The sequence below is a fragment of the Ceratotherium simum genome, chromosome 8 (genome assembly GCF_057802395.1).
Source record: "Ceratotherium simum simum isolate JZ-2026a chromosome 8, ASM5780239v1, whole genome shotgun sequence".
NCBI lineage: Eukaryota > Metazoa > Chordata > Mammalia > Perissodactyla > Rhinocerotidae > Ceratotherium > Ceratotherium simum.
In genome coordinates this window covers 31,524,355-31,549,558 of record NC_141907.1, presented here as the reverse complement: position 1 = coordinate 31,549,558, position 25,204 = coordinate 31,524,355, and the positions used below count along the sequence as shown (strand labels likewise).

The following is a 25,204-nucleotide window of genomic DNA, read 5'->3' as shown; positions in this document are numbered from 1 at the left end:
AAATACACACTCCTAGCAAACCTCAAACCCAGAGGAATTAGAAATAAAAAGCCAGCCTCTCTGCTAAGAGTGAAGTGGGTGCATATGATGCTTCTGTAGATGCATTCCATTGTGCTATTCACTCAGTAAATTTCCTCTGAACCCCCAAATTACTCAGTGGGCAGGACGAATGTGATTTCTTTAGGTTTATAATGCGAAATATACAGATCTTGGGCAAATTAAAATAAAAAGACAAATGTTTATCTCAAGATGGAGAAAATAACTTTTCCAACTGAAGTTGAACTTCAACTGAAAGGGTTCCCTCTTCAGAGTGATATGGTTCCGGCGGTCAGCCCCAGGATGAGTCCCAGGGCTCACAGAGGTCCTAGAGCCAGCCCAGCTTTCAGTGTCCCATGGCTTAAGCGAGCCCAAAGAAATAATAACCTAGAGAGGGTCAGAACCCTATAAAGATGCTACAAGCTGGATATGTACTGTCCAAACCGGAAAAAGACTGTGTCCAGGGGCCCAGACCATACAGTCCTCCAATAACAGCTGTGGCTTTTTCATATTGAAAAGAATCTAATCACCCAGGCCACCAGCCCAAAAAGAGTCATGTGTCATGATACTAAATTATATAAAACTCAAAAATTCTGCTTAGATGTCAGGTGTGCCTATATTAAAGCTAATGGGGAGAATGTAGGAAGACCTTGACAGGATTTGTGGAAAGTGTTATTGGGCCAAAATCTTTTAATGAATGAAATGGCTTCATTCATGAGATTTATGTTCATGTGGTTCATATTCACAGGTGGAGGTAAGAGGATTTTTAACCACGCAATCTGGTGCTCTGAAAGAGTCCTTGGCTCGAATGTAAGCTTTCCAAGCATACTTTCTAAGGCTCTGAAATCATGTCTTGCTGGTAAATGAACACGTAAACATGTGCTCCAATGTTTAGGAATATTCCCAGAGCAGGATCCAGGGTCCTCCTCCCTCTGAAAGGTGGCGACAGCAGCACTTGGTGCTTGCTGCTGTGTTTGGTTTCCTTTTGATATGACCTGCCCTGTCACTCGTCCATTCAACAGATACTGACTGGGTGCCTACTTCATCCCAGGCACTGTTCTAGGAACTAGAGATGCAGCTCCAAGATGGGTAACATCCCCCTCTCACAATATATGCTAAGGCAAGTCAGAAAATAAACAGGTAAATGAGTGTAAGGACACAGGATAATCTCAGGCAGTGAGAGTGCTATGCAGAAGAAATGAGACAGGATCACGTGACACAGTGTGCCGGGGCAGAAGTGGAGGGACTCGACAGGAGGGTGGCCAGGAGGAGCTCCTCCAGGATGTAATATTTGAGCTGAATTCCGGGTGACAGGGGCTGAGGGCTGGGGGCTGGGGGTGGGGTGGGGTCCCTGGAGGAGGAAGTAGCAAATACAGTGGGAGGCAGGAATTAGATTACCTGAAGACGGTTTCCTGAGGGGTGAAAGGGAGGGCCCTGCAGTCAGACAGGCCTGGGTTTAAATCCCAACTCCGCCACTTGCTAGCTGTGTGACCTGGTCAAATTATGTAACCTCTCTGAGCCTTAGTTTTCCCGTCTATAAATTGAGCTGATTAATAGTGTTTTCCTAAGGGTTATTAAGGAGCTAGGTGCATATGAAACACTTGGTTAACACTTAGCACAGAGTAAGTTCTCAGCAATGACAGCTATTACAATGTTAACTGCTGGTGAAAAAGTTCCTTGAATAGACCTGGAAAGGAATCACACACGTTTTTGGCATTTGTCTCATCAAAGACGTAGGACGCTCTCTACCTGTAAAATGATCATGTCCGGCCGATACTGCTTCCGCAGTCCCATATCAAACATCAGGAACTTGAGCATGTTAAAGGCCTCTTCCTCACCCATGTGAAGCAGCAGAATGCCTGCTACAAAGCTCAGGCCTTGGCAATACCCTACTTCCTGGTCTAGAAGTGAGTAGGCCTTCAGAATGTTGTAAAGGGACAGCTGCCCTGCTCCCAGCTGGGCGGAGAAGTACGGATGCGTTGGGAACGTTCGTCCTGTGAAAACAACACACATGAGCTGTAACTGCAAAGAGAAAGCCCCTTGAACCAGAAATCCGAGGTGCTTCAGGTCAAAGCAACAGATCTTTAGAAGCTGGATCGTATCGTAAATCAGCTCTGCAAACAAGGTCAGCTGGTTGTTTTTAGAATAATGTTGCAATCAAAAATCAGCAATTATTCATGTTTTTTTGTGGTGGTTCAGGAGAAAGAAATTAGAACTACCTTTGGTCCTGCAGATATCTAGATTTCAATCTAAAACAACAAAAAAAAACCTATCGATCCTACACTCTCAAGAGGAGCAGACAGCTGTGGTTCTTTACCACCATACTGTTCCAGCATCATCTAAATGCAGCCAAAAGCCTCGCCTAGCTACAGACACTCCCTGATCAGCTTTTCCCAGACTGCACATATTTTGCCTGCAAATGCTTCACGCCACATGCATATTCTGAACTGTTAAACCAGAGGCAGTGCTTTGAAACAGACTGAGGAGCAACGAGTGTTTTCTTTTACACAAAAGAGTTACCTCCCAAAAAAAGATTAAAAAAAACAAAACTTCAAGCCGGCCCTGACGGCCTAGTGGTTCAAGTTGGGCGCTCACCGCTTCGGCGGCCGGGGTTCGCTTCCCAGTCGCGGAACCACACCACCTGTCTGTCAGTAGCCATGCTGTGGCCGCAGCTCACATAGGAGAACTAGAAGGACTTACAACTAGGATATACAACCATGCACTGAGGCTTTGGGGAGGGGGGAAAAGAAAGCTCTCGATACCCTGATTATTTTCACAAAAAGCTGGTATTCGGATAAGGTTTAAAGACTTCTTTTGTCTAGCAGGCTTTTGTAGTTGATACTTGTCAAATCCCACCTCACCTCGTCCTTCTAGAATGTGACTGATGGGGAAGTGTGTTTCCAGGGAGCAGAAAACTGCCTGATTAAAAGAAATGCTCGGCCAAGGCCAAGTTTGGACCCAGGTAAGAATTATGGCCTCATCTGGATCAGCAAAGGCAGAAAGTGTATCTAGGCCACACGTTGACTGTTCGTTCACCTTAACTATTTGGTCTCAGCAAAGGAAGGAGGATACATTCGTGTGCTCTCCCTCAGCCTCGTGAGAAGGCATTTAATCAATCCAGATCGGTTTATCTGAACTGGACTTAAGAGAATGGCAACAGTCTCCTAACTACTTTCCTGATTTCTTTTCCTGTCTTCATTTCTTGCCTGCTCTACCTCTTACCCTAACAAATCTTTCCCCAACACACTCTGCACATATCACCCCAATGCTAGAAAGCAATCAATAGCTCCCCAATAGAGCTCCACACATTCACCTCCTCGCCTACCCTCCCAGCTTGATCCTCTACTCCAGGGTTAACCTAGCAGCTGTGAAGGGGGCCCTCCCGGTCTCTGAACCCCTGTGGGCTGTGTGCAGAACTGAGTGTGCGTGTGTGAGAGTATGAGAGGGTGCAGTTATGCTTGTGCATTTTCCTATTCTAGAGCAGCATGTGCAACTTTACTGTAATGTGAGCCACATACATAATTTAAAATTTTCTAGCAACCACATTAAAAAGAGGTGAAATTAATTTTGACAAGATAGTCTGTTTGACCCAACATATACAAAATATTGTCATTTCAACATGTAAGCAACATACAAATTATTAATAAAACATTTTGCATTCTTTGTTTTTTTTTTAAACTAAGCCTTTGAAATCCAGTGTGTTCTTTATAGAAATGCATAGCTTGAATTAGGCTTAGCAAGTGTTATTCAACTTGGAGGACTCACTTTTATAAAAGTGAAATCAGGAGAATTACCCATACAGAAGGGATTCATGAAGTAAGTAAAAAGCTAAGGGGCATTTGTGAGGAATAATTAGGTTTTATTTCAAGTTCTAGTTTCATGAGCCCTCAGACACTTGACAAGAAGGAAAGAGACGATAACGTGGGTACAGGGTACCGCACATCCTGGGCCAGGACTGAACTCGGTTCTTCAGGCTCTGTCTTACTTCACCCACACAACCTGAACAGCAGGCATTATGCTCCCCATTTTTAATAGCTGAGAAAAAACACAATGTTTTTAGAATTTAGCTAAACATCTTACTTAAAACATAAGGCTTATGAGTTCTGACAAATGGAGACAGAATCTCCCTAGGTGGATTTGTCTGCCAGGCAGCACGGTCAAGTGCAAGGGGCATGGTGCACGATTCTGACCCCCACATGTGCAGCTAGGAATGGACCATCCAGCCTCTCTGAACCTCGGCTTCCTCTTTACAATGGGCAGAAAGCACACTTTGCAGAGTTGGGAGTACATGTACAATGCCCAGCACGAATGGGTGTGATTAATGGCGTTCAAGCATGGGGCACAGTCTTCAGATTTGCCATTCAAAAACATACAAAAAGCAAGCTTCCAACCAGAACGGGAAAAAAAGTCACACACACAATACTCCTGTAGCAGAAACGCAAAAAGAGGAACAAGCGTGCAGAACCACTGCTCTATCGACTATCACGTTCCACTTGAGCCTGAAAATCTCACTTTCTAACAGAGGTCTAGAGGCAAAGGAAAGTTTTGTCCCAGCAACGAATTTCAGGAAATTTGGAATTCACAAAACCTGTGGAACTGAAAGCTGATATGAATTCCAAATAATAACAATAATAAACATCATCACCATCTAGATTCACCGAAACAGAACTCTTCCATGGTGCAGAGTCCCAGAAACCGTCACTGATTTTCTTTACACAAGAAACCTGTCTGCACGAATCTGACCAAGCTAAAACAAATATTCCTGTGAGTTCCATGAGACTCCCAAATGCAATCTCCTGTCCTACAGAGTCTGGGACTCAGCACAGCAAGACAGGCCCTGCGCTCGCCTCCAGGCTGGGGAACAGTCACGCATCTCTGGCCTTCAGCTCCTAACTAACGGGAATAAAGGAATGACTGCCCTCTGACTTTGTAATGCAGTCCATGTTTTACAGTAAGTTCTCTCTGGGGGAGATGCTGTTTTCCTATATTACATTTTTCTAGGTCAATGGTTCTCAATGTATGGTCACTCTAAGGACCCCAGGGGGTCCCTTAGCTCCTCCCTCCCTTTTCCAACCATGTATCTATGCAAGGTCACCTTTTGCTCCATGTATTTCAAATGACACAATCACAACAGATCCAATGCAGAAGCAAATATGAGAATCCAGCTGATTAAGCCAGACACTAAAGAGATTTATAAAAATATAAAACGATGCCACTCTTCTCACTAAATTTTTTTTATTTTGGAAAATCCACTTCTCATATGTTTATATGTATGAGTTTATTCTAGTTATTGAAAAATAAATACAAAAGTATTTATATTATTATATTATTTAACAACAAATATTTAATATTAGAAACAAACTTTCTCAGTTTTAATTTCTAATATAGTAAACACTAATAGAAATGATCCTTGTCAAAAAAAGCTCTTTGGGCTACAAAATAATTTTTAACAGTGAAAGGAATCCTGAGATCAAAAGTCTGGGAACCGCTGTTCTAGGCTGACACCACACTCACCCACACTGCTGAGCATACACACACCAAGCAGAGAAGGGAGGCAGGCCTCGTGGGCAGGAAATGGACCCATCAGATTAGAAATGCTCCTAGACATTCCGCATTCATTTAATCCAGGACTGAGTACTCCAGCCCCAGTTTAGAAGGTACCAAGCCAGCACTGGGAAGGAAAAAAACGGCACTTGATAAAGACACACATACGTCCGTTGCACATCCCCAGGAGAAGCACACTGTCTCCAGATGACTCCAGCTTAGGAAAAATACCTTATTTCTGCCAACGTAGAAGGAAACTGGGTAAAAACCGTGAAGCCCTTCCTATGAATGTATCAGGCTACAGGGCCTGCCTCTTTAAACTCAATTTTACTGTTTGCCACGTAGTAGAGAAATACAAGCCCTTTAAATTTCTCTCTAAAGCACTCTCCCTTCATATACAAAATGAGAATGAGGCTGTTAAGTGGAGGAAGTCAAACATGAGCACAAAGAAACCCCTTATTGGTATTAAAAAGACAGGTAACCATTTTGTGTCTTGTACGCCTATCTGAAGAAGCGTGCTGGAAAGCCCTAAGAGGCAAGGCACAGTTCACACGTATTTCTAAATGACCTACAACTTAATTTCACGAAGTGCTCAACAATCTAAGTGTTCCCAAGGAATTTCACTCATCTAAGAGATGTTTTTCCAGGATGAATCTTTACCTTCTCCATCACCTTGAGGACGAGGAGCTTTCCTCCAGCAGTTTTCAAACACTAATCACATCAGAGCCGCCTGCGTGTTTGTGAAACACGCACATCCCTGGCCCTCACCTGGAAACCCTTCTTTAGCAGCAGGTCAGGGATGGTGGTCTCAGGAATCTGTGTTTTCTACAAGCTCCTCAAGGGACCCTACAGGTGACCCCTGCACGGTACTGTGACAAATACCATTCCAGTCTTAAGAGTGTCCTGCCCTATCTCTTCAGAGCCCATTTGATTTAACCTTGGGTGAGACCTGTGGTTTTCTCAGCTTTGTTTACTTGCTGCAGCTGCTACAGGAGGCCAGAGGTCTGTCCAGCACACACAGGGCCACTGGCAAAGCTATTCAGTCTTGACGAGGCTCTGAACAGTTGACTAACAAGTTTCTTTCTTTTGCTTCCTTTCACAAAGAGCCTGGAGACTTCTGCATCTCCAGGGAGAGGTGCTGGCAAACCAGCCATCTGACCGTGATCTCTAACTCCCTGGATCTCGGTTTCCTCACCTGCGGAAGGAAGAGTAACCTACAATCGAATGGCCTCCAAGGCTCTTTCCTAGAGGAGGAGCTGTGATCCTAAGATCTTCAATTGTTGCATCTAGCTCTGAGCAGAATTTGAGAAGAAAAAAATACCCTTTGTATGACTCCTCACAATGTAATTAAATAATCTGGTCATCAGCTGTTCAGTGCCTGTCTTCCCCTCTAGAATGCGTGCTTCCTAGAGCGCATGGAATGCACCAGGTGCTCGAGAAGCATCTATGGAATCACCACTGAATGACACAGCGGGAGAGTAAGGAGGGAGAGCTCTTCTATACGCAGATTATTTTTAGGAAACATTTGGCTGAGTCCAGTGGCCACTGGAACCAGCTTCTGTTGGCTCTGTTTGTACACATATCTGCCCAATTCTGCCATCAGTGACATCAAGGGTAGCTTAAAATTAGCCAAAGTGGGAGTATTTATGTCATGGAAATCTGTACATGCTAACACTGGGCTTCACTTGAGGGGTTTAGGGGAGCTGGTTGTTAAACATCTGCCAGTACACCATTGACTGGCTCGAAGGATGCATGAAGATTTCAGACCTCTATGAAAGGAAATGAAGTCACACCCCACTTGACTCTTTCCTTATATCACCCACATTGAGTTATATCCCTTTGAGGCTAAAGAGCATATTTGGAATGACCAAATAAATATGATTTCAGGATGGGGTCTTGATAATATCAGAAACAGTGACAGACCCTTTGGAACAATGCATGTAGCTGGGCAAGAATTTATCACTCTTGAGCTGTGATTGTTCAACAGACCTCCATAAAGCAAAGTCTCCAACTGGAGAGGCAGGTGTGTTAAGTAACAAGACTACTGCATGACAAATTCCAGATACTTTTCTGTCTTCTGCCATTAATGCTTTTTAAGTTTCTCATATGGGACCTCAACCCGAAGATGAAACAGAAAGTAGCACTCGCCACGAGCACCCATCTGTTGGTAATGAACAGCCCCACCTACTACTCAAAGCACACAGCTCTTTGTGGCAAGACCAGGGGAGCAGGGAGGGAGAAGGGAAAACACTCTCCTCTGCCTTTCTATCTTGAGTCATCTTACATACTCTCTGCCGATCCTTCCTTTGGAGGCTCTTCTCCTCATCTTTAATGGATGCTAAAAAAGCAGGGAGAAAATTCTCTTTTATAACACTTGGAGCATAGCTCATTTTCTTCCAGATACCAGGCAGGTTTTATACCTTTGGTTAAAATACGTTAAGTGGTGGGGCCGGCCCGGTGGTGCATCGGTTAAGTGCGTGCGCTCCGCTTCAGCGGCCCAAGGGTTTGCGGGTTCGCATACCGGGTGCACACCGATGCACCGCTTGTCAAGCCATGCTGTGGCAGCGTCCCATATCAAGTAGAGAAGGTGGGCACAGATGTTAGCCCAGGGCCAATCTTCCCTGGCAAAAAGAGGAGGATTAGCATCGGATCTTAGCTCAGGGCTGATCTTCCTCACACACACACACAAAAAATACATTAAGTGGAGGCAAAAACCAATACAACAGCACCCATGCTGGATTCTTGACCCGAACATGGCTTTGCCTAGATGCTTCGCCTCTCACTACAGCATGGGCACGCCTAAACCTGTTTAGGTGTCATTGATAGGGGCTCTCTAGAAGTCTATCAAAAAATGCTACTTCTGGTCACTGAAAGATTCACCAGATCTCTGCAGGGTATTTAACTATGCCGCCACTTTATTGATCTATAAAACACAGATTAATAAAATAATAAGTAATCGATGTGGGGGAGCACTCCCTGTCTCTGCCCTCTACTTAATGGTGTCCCTACATTCCTGGACCTGTTCAAGTGTGGTTCTGGCTAAGTCCCTCCTATCATGGGAGAGGCTGGGCACCTCACCAGGTGGAAGCACTGATAGCTGGAAGGAGTCCAGGCTGGGATGCCAGGGAGATGAGCAACCGAAGTGGCAGAAGATGGAGGGGTGAAGTAGAGCCTGAAGGGGGTCTCCAGCCAGTTGCTCAGTGTCACTGGTAGCCTTTAGTATGGCCAGAACTAGAGTGGGAGGCCCAGCCAGAAAGCAGGATGCTTGGCAGTCTGTGCTGTTCACCCAGGATGGGGGCCAGAGAAGAGAGGGCTGTACAAATGCACATGGCTGGAACCACGCTTAAAGGGTGGGGCAGGTTCCTAACTGAGGACTTTAGAACTTTCTGCCACTGAGTAGCTTGAAATTTGGGCAAAGCATTCAACCTCTCTGGGCCTCATTCATCACCTCTAAAGTGGAATAATACGTGCCCAATTTCATACAGGGTTGTGTAAAGCTGAAATCTGACAAAGCTAGAAAATATGTTTCCCAAACTATAAAACACCGCCCACCTACAAAGTCTATCATTCTTACTCTTCGGAAGAAGAAAACCTTGCAAACATCTGATTAGACTAACAGCTAGTTTCAGAAAGTAAAGCAAGAGGCAGGAAAACAAAAATCCATGAAAACCCAAAATATGTCCAACCAACAAGCATTCTGTTCTTCTGGCTAGGATATAAATGTCACTTTTCAAGAAAAACTGAAATACTGATTTGTTTTTGCTCAGCACTACACACCTTTATGGGGCTTTGAGTTAGCTACAGTGAAGACTAAATAGAAAGTGTAGACTAAACAACTGGCTTGACTCCTGGTGAGAGGTGGGAGGGGAGCAATGCACAAAACTTAGAGGAACTTCTAAAGTGAGGCCCCTGACCCAGACTGTGCAGAACCAGAGCCTGGCAGGCCGGGCACCCTGGGTCCACCACCAGGTCTGGGCCAACATACGGGTTTTCCCAGTTTAAGTGGGGAGAGAAGGCTGGCCCCAGTCGGGTCTCTGGATAAAGCCGGGAGAGAGGCACAGAGGTTACTTGGGAAACGTACTGTTGGAAACAGAGGTTCTTTTAGGCCTTGGGAGGGTATCTGGAGAGCATCCAAAATGAAGGCCAGGATTAGGAGAGAAGTGACATGGAAAGAGGAGGCCGGCACTGCCAGAGAGGGGTGGCTGCAGCTGGCCTCTGGGAGTATAAAAGGGTGAGGGTGGGAGATGGGCAGGGACGGAGAGGACGTGAATGCAGCCTGGCCCTGCCCGAGAATGAGAAAAGGACGAGTCTCGGCTCGCACAGACCCTGTGCCAACTGGAGGACAGGCTGCAGTGGGCCTCTGGGCAGAGGAGCCGCCCGAGGTGAGGCCAGGGCAAACACGGCTCCCCCGGGAGAGGCCCCAGGAGGCCTCGTGCTGACCTGGCCTTTTCCTCCGCCTCTGCGGAAAAGCGATTACATCTGAGCAACAGGAGGCAGAGGGCCGATCCTGCCCATGGAAGAACGAGAGGAACACTGAAGGAAAACAGAGAAGAGAATGTTCGAATCAAGGGGGGAAAACATGTTCCCTTCCCCTCCTCCTCCATCCGGGGAAGGAGTGGGGGGAGCAGAGGAACCGGCTGTACTCCCTCCCTCTCAACCTCCTACTCGAAATTTATTTTTCACTTCATTTCACATGATAGGAACATGATGTCATTTTTTCTGTTACTCATCACATTAGCAAACACAGCTACTGCCAATTCACAAAACTGCTCTCCTCGGGGTCAGTGGGCCAAATGGGCTCCAGCCCCATGTCTCACACTGTCCCCAAGTGTAATCACGGCCTGTCAGCATCCCCTTCACCCAGCCAGACATGTCCGGAGGAACACGTGGGGCTCCTGGGCTCAGAGGGCGTCAGGGACGGAGCGGCCTTGTTGTAGCACAGAGCCACAGTGGGTCAACTGTGTGAGTGTGGTCAACACTTGACCTCCCTGTGCCTCAGTTTCCTCATTTCTTAAAGAGGATACAGGGCCTATTTCCCAGGGCTGTTGTGAGGGTCACAAGAGCTTGGGGTGTGAGTGCAGCGCCTCATACCCAAAATCTCCAGAGGTTTACTGAGCATCTACTATGTGACAGGCTCTGTCCTAGGAGCTGGGGGTACAATGGTAAAACTTTCCAGTCCAGCCCACAGAGGGCTGCATCCTACAGGGGAAAAAGGCAATGGAAAGGCACTGCCACATAACTGAGGACAGTTGTGGGGGGGCGGGAGGGGTAAAGAGCACAGGCTCGATTCACACTGCTCAGCAGCACACTGGCTGTGTTACTTTGAGCAAGTTACTTAACCTGTGTTTCAATTTTTCTCAACTCTAACCAGGGATAGAACAATATCTACTTGATCATGTCGTGAGGATTAAAGAAAGTAGTTTAAGTAACTTTACACAACATTTGGCCCAAGGTAAAGTTAAGTATTAGCTTTAAATAATAATAATTGTAATAATAAATGTGATAAGTATCATAGGGGGCGAGTACGGGGTGGGACAGAAAGGCTTAGCAGAGGCACCTAATCCAGTCTGGGGTGGGGAGAAGAGGCTGTGGTCAGGGGCAGTCTCTCAGAGATGACATCTCAGTTTAGACCCTACAGAGCAACATTTAGGAAATCAACCCTTATGACTTGCTATGCAGCTGGACAGGAAAGACCCAGTACTGCCTGACCCAGCTCACACCTCCAAGTCCTGGGAAACATCCTCCTTCCCTCCTGGCAGCTGCGCCGCAGGAACCTCAAAGAGCGAGGCCACTGCAGGGCCCAACGCACAGAGCGGGCTCTAGGGAAGCCCCGGCGGTGGCAGCAGCAGCCAGGATGGATGTTCTAGCAGCAGGACCACGTGCTCTAAAAGCAGCAGGGCCTAGCTCCCGCCACATGGGGCCAGCGGGTTCCCCGGGAGCCCTGCCGCCAGCAGAGATGGAGGCCCTTGTGAGAGGCAGCAGGCAGCAAAGGATGCACCCCACCTCCATCCCAGGTGTGGCCACTGACAAGTCAGAAGCTGTTTTTTTTTTTTTTTTTTTTTTGCGAGGAAGACCAGCCCTGAGCTAACATCTGCCATTCCTCCTCTTTTTGCTGAGGAAGACTGGCCCTGAGCTAACATCCGTGCCCATCTTCCTCCACTTTATGTGGGACGCGGCCACAGCATGGCCTGACAAGCGGTGCGTCAGTGCGCGCCCGGGATCCGAACCCGGGCCGCCAGCAGTGGAGTGCGCGCACTTAACCGCTTGTGCCACCGGGCCGGCCCCCAGAAGCTCTTTATACATCGTAATTCCACAAGTGCTTCCCTGCGGCAACTACAAATGTATCCAATACACTGTTTCCATCATAGTGTCTCGAGAGCTGTTCAAGAGACAAGGGGCCGCGCTATTGGCACACATACAAACTGCTTCTTACAATTTTTCCAATAAATCTTGTTAGTAAGCCGTAAAGACTAAGGAAGTGGCTCCTGTAATTAAACCAAGCCTCGGTTCTGACACTTATTCTTCTAGGACGTTCCTTGGGTTGGCTACAAAACCTCCTAGCAATACCTGAATTATTGAACTGAACCACCGTCATGACCGCCACCCCCCATGCTGAGCAGAGTCAACAACCTGCCCAGCGGAGAGCGAGAGTTGTATACACTTGAGGAAGACATCTGTGACTACTCCAGGGCTTTTTAATCGGAAGTCTCAGCCGTAAACTTCGACTGCTAACCCTAAAGGCAACTCACTAAATAACCTGCCAGTCTCTTCCGATTTCTCAGGTGAGTGAAACTTCCATTTTCACGTCAAATCAACTGCAGACTCACCGAGGTCGATAAGGATTGCGTGCTGCTGGGAGGTGAGCTGTTTTAAGAGTTCTTTGTACGGCGTGTCCTTTGGCTGCTGTTTACTGGGAAACTGGTGTTTTAGGTGGTATTGCTCTGCTAGGAATTTCCAAATTTCACCCCGGTGATGACGTGGCACACCTTCAAGGGGGGGAGGGTAGACAATACAGAGAGAGACTTTATGCACAGAATACAACTTAACAACATAAATGAGTTGTGTTTCATTCCATTGATCCAAATTCTTGTTCCATTATGAATTAACAGCATAGGAATGGAAAGGAAGCAACCAAAATTCTGTCCTCTTTGCTTGCTTCCTTCCTTCCTCCACAGCCCCCCAGACCGCCTCCCACTTTCCTTTCACCTTTCAAGTATTCACTATGTTCAGACTCTGCAAGGAATAAACTGATGAAAGCCATGAGCCCCTATCTGGTGCCAATTAATAATGTTCTAGGGAAACAAGACCAAGCACATAAGACTACAGTGCAAAATGTCCTCTCATAGCAGGGGTACAATCAAAGTGAGGTGAGTTTGGATGGAGATCCAAGTGTCACAGAATCCTTCACTTGTGCCAAGACTTAAGAGTGGGGGATGGAAGAGAGAAGACAAGTCAGAAGGAGGGAGCTGCGAGTGTTTCGGTCACCTCGGGCACAGGGAAGGAGCAGGTGGAAGTTAGGCTGGAAGGGTTTCACCAGAAGCAAAATTGAGCGAGAAACCTGCACTGTAGTTGGCAGCTCTAGGGAACCGCAAATGTTTTTGAGCTGGGGAGGGAGTAGCCAAATCAAAGCTGAGACTGAGGAATACTGATTAGACACCTTCCCGCAAGGGTGAGCTGCAGGAAGGGACCAGAGGTTGGACAAGGGACCATCTGCATAGACATGCCATGGTAAGTGTTCAATGGAGATCTAAAACCAAGAAAAATTATCCAAGAGCCTCGTTAATGCTTTAACAAGCATTAACGAATTTAATTTAATTCGAATATTCAAAGTGATTAAAAATGTTGTCTAGGGGCCGGCCCCGTGGCGTAGCGGTTAGGTGCGCGCGCTCTGCTGCTGGCGGCCCGGGGTTCGGATCTCGGGCGCGCACCGACGCATCGCTTCTCAGGCCATGCGTGGCAGCGTCCCATATAAAGTGGAGGAAGATCGGCACGGATGTTAGCTCTGGGCCAGTCTCCCTCAGCAAAAAGAGGAGGATTGGCACAGATGTTAGCTCAGGGCTGACCTTCCTCACCAAAAAAAAAAAAAAATGTCTAAAACTAAGAAAAGTTCTCTTAAAGTCAATGATGTTATTTCGGGCAAACCTCATTATAAAAAAATGACAGTTTTGATTTAAAATTCTTTGGTTCATCATTCAGCTGTTATAAGGCTCAAATGCAGAAATGGGGAGCAAAAGAAAACTGCAGAATAAGACACCAAATCTTTCTCATCTCTGACAGGAGTTCTCTTGAGAGAAAAGGAACCTCCAGATTACGGATTAATCTTTCTTTCTATTCAGAAAAACACTTTGTACACTTCCCTGCCACTCAAAAGGCCTGCCCAGGAAGACTGTCTTTCTAGCTTCCTATAGGCTGTCTTTGAGAGGAGTTTCTACTCTGGCAAGACAGCAGCAGCAGCTAACATTCACCAAGAAGTGACTAGGCACTGTCACCATTCTAAGCACTTTACGTCACTCTCACAACCCACTAAGGGAAACATGATTATCCTCACGGTAAAGATGAGGAAACAGACACCAGTGAGACCAGGGCCCTTGCCGGAGATCGTCGGCTGTCAGTGGCAGCGGTGCAGGGAAACTGCCTGTCGTTTCCTCTTGATGTCCTCCCTGTCAGAGCCGTCAGACAAGCTGCTACTTAGATGGGCACTGGAGAAAAATATTTTATGTCCCTACCTGGCAATTAATAATAAAATAATCATTTGTGGATTTGAACCATATAGTAGTCAATTTCATTTATTACCAGATCCACAAGAAACTATTTAGAAACAATCACTCAGCCATTTCTTGGAAATACTTAAGGTGTAGTAAGTAACTTGGTTTTTCCCTTAAACGTACAGTTGTTGGGGAAAAAAAAAAAAGTTAGCCTGTGGGAGAAACACCAGGCCACACATAACTGTGACCATATCCTAACCTTCTCTGCATGTTTATCTCAGCATTAATCTGATGACCCTGTGTCATGGGTTCAACGGTGGTCCCCAAAAAGATATATCCACACCCTAATCCCCAGAACCTGTGAATGTTAACTTCTTTGGAAAAAAGGTCTTTGTAGATACAATTAAGATCTTAAAATGAGATGATCATCCTGGATTATCCAGGTGGGCCCTCTATCCAATGACAAATAAGTGTCTTTATAAGAGGCACAGAGAGGAGAAGGCAATGTGACTACGGAGGCAGAGAATGGAGTGACGCAGCCACAAGTCAAGGAGTGCTGACAGCCCCCAGAAGCTGGCAGAGGCCGACACAGCCCTGCCAACACCTTGACTTCAGATTCTGGCCTCCAGAACCGTGAAAGAAAAATCTGTTGTTTTAGCCACCAATTTTGTGATAATTTGTTATGGCAGCAACGAATACATTCTGATATCTGCCTTTTTATATTATTCTATTCCTTCTCTCCCTCTCTACTATTCCTGCTCAGAGATATAGCTTAGGTTTGTGTGTATGTACATACACACGCACGCGCAAGCCCTTACTACTTCAAACCATATTAGAAGTAAATGTGGCCTGAAAAACAGTCAGTATGTTAAGTGATTTATAGCGGGGCTTTTCACAAAATATTTTGTTCAAACTGGGAAATTTTCCCAAATTATGAAATGACCAATTTCCTTTTATTACTAAACCATTCCCATTATCTTATCAGACCTTTATTTGCTGAAGGAGAAGGATATTGGCTGTGTCACTGGACAGTACCACATATTCTGATGCTTAAGCAAAAGCTTAGATTTTGTGATTTAGAAACAAAGGGTCTGGGCCGGCCCCGTGGCTGAGCGGTTAAGTGCGCGTGCTCCGCTACTGGCGGCCCGGGTTCCGATCCCAGGCGCACACCGACGCACCACTTCTCTGGCCATGCTGAGGCCGCGTCCCACATACAGCAACTTGAAGGATGTGCAGCTATGACATACAACTATCTACTGGGGCTTTGGGGGAAAAAATAAATAAAATAAAAATTAAAAAAAAAAAGAAACAAAGGGTCATGCAGATTGGAGGCAATGTTTTTTGCTAAGAATGACCTGGAACACCCTTCCCCATCGTCGGTTTTTGCTTCCACTCCTAACCCAAGAGAGAAACCTGACAGTGGAGTCCACCCAGGGCCTGTAGGCAGAGTTCTGGGTGGACAGGAGGCCATCCCCATCTCCCATCCCCAAATATAAAATACCTTCTTATTTTTACTGACTTTAAAAGTAATATATGCTCACTATTTAAGTGGGAAAAAAAAAATTTCTGAATATGCAAAAAGAGAAAAACCACTCATAACTAGAGTGAACATATAATTCACCATCTAAAAGCAGGAAGCTTCTGAAAGCAAAAGGGAGGAAAGCTATTAATTATTTTACTAGGCCAAGAGTCGTAAACCAGGGCTATGCCAGGTCAACTGGGATGTACAGCCAGCCTGTCCATTACCCGGGTATCTGCGAACACATCATAGATGTTTTCTACATATACACACACAGAAATATACAACTGCACATGAGATCATGCTGTTATTTTTTTTTTCCATTTAACAACTTATCTCAGACATCTTTTACATAGTAAATACAGATCTACTATGTCATTTTCAAGGAATATGATATGGGATGGTTACACGGTTGGTGTTTTTTGGTTCTGCCCTGTTTTTTGGCTATTAAACAATGCCACAATAAGCATTCTTCTTACGGCAGTACATTTTTGACTGATTTCTAGAACAGGTTGCTATACATGGCATCACTGGGTCAAAGGCAAGCAGCGTATGCATCTCGCCCATACTGCCAACTGCTCAGGTGACCTCTTTGCAATCCCAATCCTAGAAAAGTACTCTCCAGTTCATAAAGTACTACCTTGATAGCTTCAGAGAAATCATTAAAACCCAAACTAAACTCTGAGTTATTTAAAATTCCATAGAATTATTGTTCCTTCTCCCAAGTTGACACCCTAACCCTGCCACTCTGATCCAATTTTAACTTGGAAAGTTTATAAATCCCTTTATTTCTATCACTTAGGGTCTTGAGGTCATTAAAAGGAGAGGCCTCATTACCCACACAGGAACTATCTTCTCTTTCAAGGGCTTGGAAGTGACTTGGCCTCTGCCTGAAAGGTCGAAGGTGTGGTTCTGATTTAATCTCATCTTAATTCCAAGCTATGAGATATACTATGGTCATTTGTTTGGAGTCCTTAAATCATGTGCTGAAACCAGCCGAATCACTGACAAAGCTCCTTCAATAAAGATCCTGCAGCAGAAAGAGATGTGGCAATGTTGGGGGATACATGAGGAAACCCCAGGTTGGCCATGGCTCACTGCAGTATATAAACTGTCCAATCATCTAGCCCCTCTTCACCATACAGGTTCCAGATGCCCAGAGTATTTCTATTAGACCCCTTCATAAAATGCAGGATGAAAACCAATATACCCAGGTGCCAGGCTTCCAAGAAGCTCAAACATTTGGAATGGCTGTCATAGACCCATGCAACTTACCTTCCTGAAGACCAACATCTAGTCAACAGTGAAAAGGCAAAGAGCAAACTTTTTCAAAACAGCAATTTGGGGCCCTTTGGTGCAATGGTGAGCCTCCAGCAACCACTATAGATGCAAAGAATGTGGGAACTGGAAGAGAGCTCTGAGATCCTCTGCTTGGTCCACACCTCTCATTCTACCAGCCAGGAGGCCATAGCCCAGAAAGATGAGGAGAAGGATATAGGCTGTATCACTGGACAGTATCACATGTTCTGATGTTTAAGCGAAAGCTTAGATTTTGTGATTAAAAACAAAGGTCACACTGGGAGCTGCTGGCTGATTCAGAACCTGTGTCCTCACCACCGACCACATTTCTGGTCACTGAGAATAGCACTGCTAAGGCACGGTTCAACCAGAGGTAGTGCCCTGTGGTGGCCAGAACTCCAGCAGACGGGGGTGTGAGACCAGCTCTGTGGCCCTGGGCCCATTACTCAACTGCTCTAGCCCAAGTTTCCTTATCCATAGAAAGGGGAAAGTCACAAAAAGCAATAACTACATATTGTTACTAAACTTGATGCTGTCAAAACTCATATCAAGGTTAAATAATACCTAATAGACTATAGTAGAAAAAACTGCTTTGCTCTATTTTCTCTTAGAGATAAATAATGCATGTGGAACTTCATCCACTGAACAGCTGAGTCAGAAGAAAACCATAACATTTACACATATTTGCAAACCTTATTCTAAACACCTGGTTATTCATGCCTAGATGGACCAGAACTCAGTAGCACTAGAATTAGACTCAGAAAGCTTCCAATCTTGCCCACAGACACTAACATACATTTTAAAAGAAATGGTTGATGATTATTAGTGTTCAGGTAAAACAAAGTTAAACTCTGAAATGGTACTTCTCAAACTATCTGTGATGAAGGACGTTTTTTCTTTTAAATTGTCCAATCACTGTAGACTGATTCTTTTACAAAATACAGTAAAAATGAATTAGTAGAAAAATGAATGAGAAAAAAGACTGACAAAATACAAGTCCACATTTTTTTTCATTAGGATAACTCTCTCAAATTGCTTAGACCCTTTCTAAATGCTTAGTCTCAAGTTCTGTATTTATCTTGGATCACTAACACTTCAGACTGGCACACGGTCAGCAGACCACGCTAAAGAAAACAGCAATACTGCCCACTCTCCAAGGCCTTTCAGTACAGCAGACACGTGCAGTGTGCCCCCGGGTATCAGCTCATTTACTCACAACCACCACCCCTGTCATCACCCACATCTTACACCTGTGGACAGTGAGGCTCAGAGAGGTTAAGTCGTTTGCCTCACTCCACACTGCAAAGTAACTGGTGGAGCTGGGATCTCAACCCAGGACTACTTGTCTGAAGTCTGTGCCCGACACTCTGTGCTGTCTCCCACCAGTGCCCAGAGAGAAGCCACACAGTCAGTCTTCAGTTTACTATTTAACTCAGAGTATATCATCATATCATGACCTAGTCTGTAGGCAACTAAGCCCTTGGGTTTTCCTCTATCCTCTCCCTGTTTCCTGTTCTTCTGGGCATTTTAATTAATTTAATCAAGAGGAATCATGAAACAATTAATTAAGACATCTGGAAACAGATTAGATGAAGACCTGATAAATAGGAGCCAGATGGCCACTAAAATTGGACGTTAAGTTTTTTTTATTCCACACTTCTCATTGATGACTGGGGAGAGGTGACGCTGGCTGGACCGATGTCCAGTAAAGCTTACCTTGCCCAACCGCCGAATGCATTTTTTCCATGTCAAACTTAATTTTTGCTCTTCCTGGAGTGCCAAGCATCTTTTCCCACACTGTAGTTACTTCTTTAAGACAAGGAGTGATTTCTTCATAATCCAACTTTAGGCGCTTGTTCAGCAAATCATTTTCAGATGCTAGAATAGACCGTTGAAGTGCACGTTAGTGAACGCTATGGCTACATGTCCTCTAGTTCACAACATGGCTGCCTGCTTACCCTTACCACTGAGATGTCGAGCAATTACAGCCAGCTCAATGGGTCCAAATTCAAGTCACTGTTCCCGCCCCACCCCTTTTCCTTATCCTGGAAAAAGCTGAACACCTAGGATGTATCCTTGTTTCTCTTACCCCTTCACCCCCAATGGGTCCTGTTGGCTCTACTGCTAAAATATATCCCATACCTATCCAATTCTATCCTCCCTGACTGTTCTATTAAACCATCAACATCTCAAGGGCAGGAGGTATGTGTTAAAATTTCCAGCACCTGGCATGGCTAGAGCTCAACAAAATTTCTTCATCTAAACTAGGAGAGGTTCTCCAAGGATAGTTCCTTCTTATTTACAGCTAAACCTCCTTCAGGTAGCTTCCAGCATTAGTCATGTTCCTGCTTCCTGGAGCTGAACAGAATAAACCTACCCTTTTCAGATGGCATCTCCTCAAATACATAAAGATAGCTATGTTTCCCACCAATCTTATTCAGCCTAAAGCTGCATTAAGAAGAATTATACCTAAATTACCAACTGGGAGGAAAATCAGTTAAGGAAAATGTGAAACTGACCATTCTGAGAAGGATTAAAACGGACAACCTTGCACCCACCTAAAACCCCTAAATCCTACTTAGACACAGCGGTAATGTCTGCCTCAAAGTCCATTCTGCATCACGTCTCAGATCTAGAATGTGTGTTTATTACAAAGCAGGGAGGGTACACAGCTAAGTAAAAGCCAATACACAGACCTGTGCAGAGCTGATAAACTCATCTTCTTTATGATGATAACAATAAACAAATACCATATGTCTTAAGTACTTTATATTTAGTAACTTTTAATCTTAACGATGCTCTGAGATGTGGTTTTGGATGAGAAGACTAAGGCACAAGGGGGTGGGGGCTGAGTTGCTCCCCCAACGTCCCAAAGCAGGCCTGGCCCCTCGCCCTTCTCCACCGCACCCACCGCAGAGCTTGCTGTTGTTAATTACATGTTTTTTCTGGGACTAGGCACGTATCCATTAGGGGCCTTGAATGTTTGACAGAATCCAGGGGAGCTACTTGGGTCTAGAGTTTTGTGTAAAAGATTTTCAATACAAATTTGATCTCTTTAACAGATACAGGGCCATTCAGATCTTTTTCTTCTCATTTCAGTTTTGATAAATTACATCTTTCAAGAAGTTTGTCCATTTCATCTGAGTAAAGTTTATTGGCATAGAGTTGTTCTTAGTCCTACAGACGCTGGTAAGTCAGTGTGCACGTCTCACAAGACTGTTCTCCCTGCCCACCACCCCAGTGGGAATACACACTCCCCCCCACCCTTTTATTCAGGAGGAGACAGAGGCTGAGCAGGTTCATTATTTCTCCCAGGGCCACAGAGGCAGCAAGTGCTGGAGGCAGGATTTGAAGCCCTCAGGTTTAACACCACTACCCGTGTGAGCCCCAGTTCCCACTACTTTTTAAACGAGAATTACAGCTACTTCATTGATTTGCTCTTCTGAGGATTAAAGGAGATGAAATATACTAAGCATCTACAAAATGCCTGCTCATTAGCAAGTGCTCCACACATTATCAAAAACCTCAAGACAAATAACAGAAGGTACAAAACACCGCCTTACAAACTAAGTGCTGGTAACACGAAATAAAATATTTTCTTTTTCTGTGTTAGAAACTGAGCAAATGCTAACCCAGTTAACCTGGCTAATGCTACCCTGATGGTAAGATCTTATTCTTCTGATGCATGGACTCTGAATTTAACTCACCCAATTACTGCCCTCAAGTACAAATGCATCAAATGATGGCACTGAAGAGGCCTGCAGAGCTCCCTCATCCAGCTTCTCATTTCATGGACACAGAAACTGAAGCTCAGAGGATTCAGAGACTTGCCCAAGGTCATTTACTAGCTAGCAGGTAGCCAAGTGACCCCAGGCCTAGTGCTGCCTCCCTCTCATCTTTTGTGGTTTTTCATCAACCATCTTTATTCTTTTCCTTCTTACTTTGAAGAATATATTTTCAAGGTCTCGCTAAACAATTCAAGAATTCCCTACATTTGTGGAGTTCAAATTTTTAAAAAATGTCAACCCTAGATTTTTTTGGCTATGAGAAAACACAACAGATGTCATTAGAGTTGCCCTAATCCCTGTGGCAAATCGGGTTGAGGACTAGTCTTGCTGAACAGTGACTGCATGCAGCACTGGGCTCGTAGTGTCAACGTATGTGTCTCTGGCAGTGAACTCTGCCGTGAGCATGGCTGGCTACACTAAAAGAGTCCAGCGAGCAACATGAGGACCCTGCTCTGAAGTCAACAGAACAAATATCTGGCCAGAAGATGCAGCTGGAAAAGCTTAAGCCATGTATTTCGCTGTTGGCCCACAACACCCTGCTGTTTCATGTCCTGACAACACTGCTGCTGAACATCAGTGGCCTCCAAAATGCCTTATCATCCAAGGCAGATGGCGCAAGCCTGCAACAAACGTCAAGGCTCCAAGGCAAGAACTTCAGGTATAAGACCAAACTGCTTAAACTACTAAATAACAGTGTACAAACCCGTGTTTGTGAGTTTCTGGGACCGGGGAAAACCAGGACTAAATGAGCTCAAATGTGACTTTGCAGAAGTGTCATCTAAACATTTATTACCATTTAACACTGACATATGTACTAACCTGGACTTTGGACTAACAATTTCAGGTCTGATTTATACCCATGGCATAGGGTGGCTGTCGATGCTCAGTTAGCAACTGCCTTCGCAGACAAAACACTCTTCCAACTGCCACCATCTCTTGAAAGCTTAGAAAGGGAAGGCTAAGAGGCTGGGAGCCTCAGAAACTAAATGACCCCCAAAATTGTAGAGATTTTAGAAAAACTGCACTCAATTTCTAATTTTTTTTTTTTTACAACCAACATGTACTATTTGTTTAACAAAGGAAAACCTTTTTTTAAATTAAAATACCTTGAACTACAATTCAAAATTCCATGTGTTATCACATCATTATGCAGAAGTACTATCTGTAACATTTTAATCTTAGATAAACAGGAAATGCTGAAAAGCCATGACACGCTGACCAAAACCCATGGTTGTATTGAATCACACCCTGCTGTCTTGCATTAGGCTGCAGGCGTCTTCATTTATAACGGGGGAAATGGCCTTGCAGAGGGGCACAGCGGAGGACTGCTGGCTTGGGAGAGAGAAATGCATTTTAGCCCCAAGAGCACTGAAAATTAGCTGTTTAACTTTGGGAAAATCATAATTCAGCTTCCAACTATCTACAATGGAGTGAGGTACATTTAGATGACATGGTTTGGTTCTTTCTCAGATGCAACGCTTCCAGAATAGTAATAAATATCTGATCCATATATTAAAAAGCCAGGAAATAGGCTTAACTATAGGCAGAACCTCCTCATACATGTTTCTCTAAGTTCCTTCCCAAAGAGCATGGAAGTCAGCCTGAACTCTTGATCAATTTCAAGAGCCAATTCCAGTTGCAATTTAACCTTCCTTTAAAAAGCAATTGAAAATTGTACAGAGTACACTCTCTGGTTAGTTTTTGTCAAATCTTGCTTCTGTATTTAATGAGAAAAGTCCTGCCTCCCATCCCACCCCAACAAAACTAAATATTTTTAGGCAATTCATGATAAGGCTCTTATAGATGATTACTTTTCTCAGCAATATAGCTACTGTACACACTGATACAATGCTTTTTATATTATATTTACCAAGTTTATTGTGCTTTCACCACAAATGTAAACATATGTTCAACTTTATAGAGCTAAGAAGAGAAACTAATTCAAACAGTAAAAATGAAAGACCACACAGAACTGAGCACTGCCGGATGAGATGAGGAAGCAGAAAGATGCTGGCAAGGGCCAGTGAACTTAACGCCATACCTGGCAAGGTGTTCCGGGTAACCTTAGGAAGCTCTTCCCTGTTCATTCTAGTCTGTCTAGTCATTTACAAAGCTTTACAAAAGCTTTGCTTATGCCACAAAAGCAAAGAACTTTTTGGAATGGTACTCTAATTCCAAAGGTACTCTAACTCTCATCTCATTAATTAGTCATGATTCCTCCCAACGTTTACAAGAAGCCAGCCAGCACAATTCCTATTTTACAGCTATGCCCTGATTTTCTGAGGCTGTCATTTGCAAGAAGATCGGCCAGGATAAACCTTAAGGTCATTAAGGTTTACGACCTATATGATGGACATACTGCCTTTTGGCTTTTCAACAAAAATCCCCACGTACACATGAATATGAGTGCTGTGCTCCAAAGCTGTCGTTTAGCTGATGACATGCTGAGTGATGCCATCACTATCAAACCTCTTTTAGACATTTGCATTTAGAATTACCTTCAAAAACACACAAGAAAATGGTAGAAAAATAGAGTTGGAAGAAAACTTAGCATTCACTGCTCTGAACTCCCCTCGCTCTGGCATCCTCTTCCATAGCACTGTGAAGGGGTGACCCATTTCTCTCAGCTTCAATACTGTGTAACAGAAAGCTCACTACATCCATAAGCAGCCTATTCTAACTGCTGGACTACTTGCATATCAAAAGATCTTATTACTTTATATTTTACTTCTTGTTTTTGGTCAAAGATGACATAGTTATCTGGACTATGAACGTTATTCATCAGATTTAGTGTCTTAATGACTTTCAGTCCTATACAAACATCAAGATCATTATTAAAAGATGAAGATTTGCAGTGCAGGAGAAAGTTCAGTGAGAGGTACTCTAATTCCAAAACTGCTTTGGGCAGAGGCGGCATGACTGAACCACCCGCACAGCTTCCCTTTGAAAGAGTCTGTTCAGACTTCCCGATCAAAATACTCATTCTTTTATCCAGCAGCTTTCTACACTCCAAGACCCGTGCTCTTTTCCATTATACCACCCCGGGTACATCAACTTAGCTTCTCAGCTACTCTGAAAATATTTATTATTTCAAGTGACAGTACGGAAACAGGAAATGAACAAAATCTAAACTTTCAAAGTTCACGTCTTATTTTGATACTGACATAACCCTGGGCAAGTTACTCAGCTTCTCTGAGTCTCAGTTTCTTCTTCAGGCTAATACCTGCCTTCTGGAGTTGTGGTCAGGATTAAATGAGTCTGTCTATGTAAAACCTTGATATCAGCACAGGTTAACCTCAGCTAATGTCGAAGATTAGTCCTGTTTTCAGGTTACCTACAACTCACTAAAAATGCACAGAGTGAGGTTATGAACTTTAATGATTTATGTAGGAACAGTTCATACCTAACACCCAGGCATAGACTATGGCTGAAGACAAAGTAGAAAGAGAGAGAGAAACAAACAAAAAACAAACACTTTTCAGAGGGTTAGAGCTTAAATTTGAAGGTTGTTCTCTCAGAAGTTATAGACATTATGCTAAACATGACCATAAAGGAATAATTTGATAGGTTGATGAGATTATCATTAAATCTCCAGAAAGTAAGTAGCGTTTACTTTGAAAAAGTAGACATTTTGTGTGTGTGTATATATGTATGTACATACACACACACACGTTAGAGTATCTTGCCTTTTAAGATAGCAAGCTTATGTCTGATATGATTCACTTCAGACCCAAGATGAATGTAGATCATCAGGCCTGTTCAATTTCAAAAATGGCAAACCAACCTTGCAGCTTCTGATTCTCCTTCTCCATTCTGAGGAGCAGTATCTGTTGTAGAATAGCCTTTTGCCATAGTTCTCGAAGCTCGCGAGATGTCCTTTTCTTTTCCTCTGGTACTGGGCCAAAGGGTCCATCTTCACAAACCGGCTCTAAAGGAGATCGTGGCGGAAGCTCTCCCAGCTCTGAATATTCTGGAGAGGGAAAACGACATCTCAGAATGATCATTTTTCAATAAAAATTTATATTTAAACACAGTGCCAAATCAGAAAACTCTGCTCATTCAGATGTACGTAATGATATCACCCAAGTGTAAAATTCATGTTTCCATATGCGCTGGAGTATACTATGCCTGAGCTGCAAACATAAACAAATTATACATCAAATAGTGAGCAAAAGTTGTAGCAGCTGAAAAAATGTTCAAAGATACTTACTTTTTAAGGTGTAATATTTTTATCTTCCTCTGAGTTAAGGACTATATATTGATAATAGTAGAAACATACATATAGTGCCCACTATGTACCAGACTATTCTGAG

General features: G+C 44.2%; 1 protein-coding gene across 5 annotated transcripts in view; it reads right to left on the bottom strand.

Moving 5' to 3' along the window:
• The window catches only part of TBC1D1 (TBC1 domain family member 1), a 215,662-nt gene that overhangs the window by 19,394 nt on the left and 171,064 nt on the right, over positions 1-25,204 (bottom strand). For all 5 annotated transcript variants that reach the window (XM_014786740.2, XM_087434180.1, XM_014786744.2 and 2 more), the window contains 4 exons: positions 24,676-24,861; positions 18,820-18,981; positions 12,408-12,566; positions 1,786-2,030 (listed from right to left, as the gene is read on the bottom strand). In XM_014786740.2, the coding sequence (XP_014642226.2) occupies positions 1,786-2,030; positions 12,408-12,566; positions 18,820-18,981; positions 24,676-24,861 (752 nt within the window). The remainder of the gene's footprint in view (positions 1-1,785; positions 2,031-12,407; positions 12,567-18,819; positions 18,982-24,675; positions 24,862-25,204) is intronic.